This window comes from Chionomys nivalis, chromosome 16 (genome assembly GCF_950005125.1).
Source record: "Chionomys nivalis chromosome 16, mChiNiv1.1, whole genome shotgun sequence".
Lineage (NCBI taxonomy): Eukaryota > Metazoa > Chordata > Mammalia > Rodentia > Cricetidae > Chionomys > Chionomys nivalis.
In genome coordinates, this window is record NC_080101.1 from 12282936 (window position 1) to 12286792 (window position 3857).

At 42.2% G+C, this 3857-nt stretch overlaps 1 protein-coding gene across 1 annotated transcript; it reads left to right on the forward strand.

Moving 5' to 3' along the window:
* Positions 1 to 454: 454 nt before the first annotated feature.
* On the forward strand, positions 455 to 889 carry LOC130888250 (60S ribosomal protein L29-like). The gene has a single exon (XM_057791177.1). The coding sequence runs from the start codon at positions 455 to 457 to the stop codon at positions 887 to 889; it is 435 nt and encodes a 144-aa protein (XP_057647160.1).
* The last annotated feature ends 2968 nt before the right edge of the window (positions 890 to 3857 follow it).

Here is a 3857-nt window from a genome sequence, read left to right on the forward strand (position 1 = left end):
TGTAAAAGATGCACGAAGTGGCCTTTCCACCCCACATTGTACCTGGTTAGTCATGAATGTCAGATCTCAGAAGGTCTCCACTTAAAACTGTCTCCTTTCCTTCCTATTTATCTATTACTGAGTTATTGGTGTCAACTGTCATATAATTAAAATCTCATTAATTTTGTAACCTCCAGCTGTCAAATCTTGGAAAGCACAGTTCCAATTATTAATGCATTTGATCTGTGTGAAAATTTCTTAGAATGCTCTCTGTTCTCACCATTTGCCTTTGATAATAGAGAATATTTGAATCTAAAATTTAAAATCACTGTTAATAGGTGGCAAAGTTGTTTGAACTGTAATAAAATCTTTTTGGTTTGAAATTTCACTCATCTTACTGCGTAAGGTGTTGTGATCTGATTAAGAGGTCTTTAGCGTCCCAAATCAGCTGCCGGTGGCAACGTTAGTTGGCAAGATGAAAGAACTCCGAAGACTTTTGTGTTCTTCAGCCTTCTATGAAAACATCAAGAAACCTCGGTCACAAAGATACGAATCTCTCAAGGGGGTCGACCCCACGTTCCTGAGGAACATGCGCTTTGCCAAGAAGCACAATAAGAAAGGCCTGAAGAAGATGCAGGCAAATAATGCAAAGGCCATGAGCGCACATGCGGAGGCCATCAAGGCCCTGGTGAAGCCCCAGGTGGTGAAGCCCAAGGTGCCAAAGGGCCCCAGCCGCAAACTCACCCGTCTGGCTTTAATTGCTCAGCCCAAGCTTGGGAAGTGGATTAGAAGCTACATGACCAGGGGTCGTAGGCTCCAAAAAACAAAGCCCAAGGTTCAGGCCAAGGCAGAGGCCTCAGCTGCAGCTCAGGCTCCCAAAGGTGCCCAGGCCCCTGTGAAGGTCCCATAAAAAAGGTCTCAGTCTGCCAATGTGAAGACAGATGAACTTGGTAGTTTTGATCACATGTTTCTGACTTTGAAGTCAAGGGTCGAAGAAAGGGGTTATGAAATCTTCCTCTGCAGCTAAGGAAAGCTACTGAGATCAAGCATGTGTCAGTGGTGTGGCTGAATGGAAGTCCAGAGATGCCATTGTGTGAAACTGTGAAGGTGATGCTTGGATTGCCCTGGAGACCCCAAGATGTTAGAGATACCAGCACCATGGGATTCCTGCTGAGATGAACTGTTAACAGGGAGTGGAATCAGCCCAAGAGAAAGAAGTGTGTCGCAATCAACAAAGCTTAAAGAAGTTGAAGATCTGTAGAGTGCTTTGACAAAAGGCATGGAGATGCAGAGTTTGGAGTTTCCCAACTGGTTTTGTTTTTTTTTTTTTTTTTTTGTTTGTTTTTTCGAGACAGGGTTTCTCTGGAGCTTTGGTGCCCATCCCGGAACTAGCTCTTGTAGACCAGGCTGACCTCGAACTCCCAGAGATCCCTCTGCCTCTGCATCCCGAGTGCTGGAATTAAAGGCGTGCGCCACCACCGCCCGGCCTGGTTTTGGTTTTGCTTTGTTCCAATATTTCCTCATTACCTCCCCTTTCTTCCATTTTGGAACAATAATGTATATCCATGTTGGAAGCATGTGGTCTGTTTTTTAAAATTTTGATTTATAGGGGATTATAGTTAAGGAATTTCATGAATCTCAGAAGAGTCTGCATTTTAGACTTTTAAACTTTATTGACATTGTTACAGACTATGGGGACATTTGAAGTTGGACTAAATGCATTTTTCATTGTGCTATGGCTACAAGCCTATAGGGGCCAGGGAGTAGAGTGTGGTAGTTTGAATATGTATACCCCCACAGACTCATGTGTTTGAATACTTCGCCTACAGAATGTAGCACTATTAGGAGGTATGACTTTGTTGGAGAAAATGTATCACCAAAGGGAAGAGCTTTGAGGTTTTATATGCTGGAGCTATGCCCAGTGTGATACATAGCTAACTTCCTGTTGCCTAAAGATCAATATGTATAACACTCAGCTCCTTCAGCACCATGTCTGTCTGCATGCCACCTGCCATGATGATAATGGGCTAAACCTCTGAAAGTGCAAGCCAACCTCAATTAAATGTTTCCTTTGCAAGAGTTGCTGTGGTTGATGTATCTCTTCACAACAATAGAAACCTTAACTAAGACAATATATGATGAAAAAACAGCAAGATTGAGCCTTTATGGTTTGGTGAATATCATGGTTATTTCTAAATGATTTTTTTTGTGGTTCAATGGTCTTTTATCCTGTCACTTGTATTATTTTTAATAAAACGCTGATTGGCCAGTAGTCAGGCAGGAGTAGAGGTGGGGCAATGAGATCAGGAGAATTCTGGGAAGAGGAAAGCTCAGTCTGCAGTCGTCACCCAGATGCAGAGGAAGCAAGATGAAAATGTCTCACTGATGAAAGTACCAAGCCACGTGGCTAACACAGACAAGAAAAATGGGCTAAATTAAAATGTAAGAATTAATTAATAAGAAGCCTGAGCTACTAGGTCAACCAGTTTATATTTAATGTGGACCTTTGTGTATTTTTTGGGTACTGAATGTTTGTAGAACTAGGCAGGACAGAAATCTCAGTCAACAATTTCTGTACTTTTTAAACTAGCATCCAGGGCACCATTCTCTCAAAGTTGGGCTTAGTAAACCTAGTGGTGAGGTCCAGTGGTGTTCATCTGCCAGCAGGAACTAAGGGTCCCTTGTACTCATGCGTGCTTTGTTCCTTCTCAGCGCCTTAGTTCATCCCAGAGCATTTGCTGCTAAATCAACTACTAACTTTCCCTCCAGAGTTTTAGAAACTGGTAAGTAGACAGGAGAAAAGGACCCTCCCAAGTCCTGGACTCTGGAAGGCAAGGCAGTCTAAATGTCTGCTCTTCTGTAGGGCTTTTGACAGTCTTGGCCCAAAATCCTTTTATTAGTGATTTCTTCTTGTCCTTTAGCAGTGTTAAAAAGGAAACTCATGGATTCCAAGACTCAGTGTGGAACTGGTGATTCCGTTGTTTTTTCCAATGAATCAGCTTAGGTTTTGTGCGTCTGTACCACTTTTGGATACTCTGATTTGACTTATGGCTCTACATCTAGTTTTCCTCCTATTCCACCTCTGCCTAGTCCTCCAAGGTGGGGAGTTACCTTGCTAATGTAATGAGTTAGGCTCTTCAATGTGTGTCTTCATAGTTGTAAATTTCTCTGTGAACACTGTGCTTGTGACAGGCCTCCCCTAAAGTCACTCAAGTATTTGTACATTTATTTTTAGTCTTCTTTAAATATTTTCCATTTGGGGGCCGGAGAGATGGCTCAGTGGTTAAGAGCATTGCCTGCTCCTCAAAAGGTCCTCAGTTCAATTCATGGTGGCTCACAATCATCTGTAATGCGATCTGGTGGCCTCTTCAGGCATACATATAGATAGAATATTGTATACATAATAAATAATTTTTTTAAAAAAATATTTTCCATTTGTTTGTTTATTTATTGTTTATTTGAGTCCCCACCTCTCTTTCCCTGTCTCTCCGTGTGTGTGTGTGTGTGTGTGTGCGCACATGTGTGTGCATGTGTGCTCGTTATGGAGGTCAGAGGACAATTTGAGAGACGTTCTTTCCACTCTGTGGATTCTGAGAGTTGAACCTATGTGATAAGCTTAGCGGCAGGCACCCTTATCTCCTAAGTCACCTCACCAGCCTCTAAATCCCCATGGGATTTAGACTCTTTATCTATGAGTGTGTTGTTTGATTTCCACACATCTGTGAAATTTTCAGTTTTCTTCTGTTAATTTTTGCTTTAGTGAATTTGTGGCCAGAGAAAATGCTTGCATGATTTTGGTCTTTTGAAATGGCTTTTCCTTGGACGCACTCCCTGTGTGCTTTAGAGGAATGTTTATTCTGTTTGTGGGAGGTGGAGTG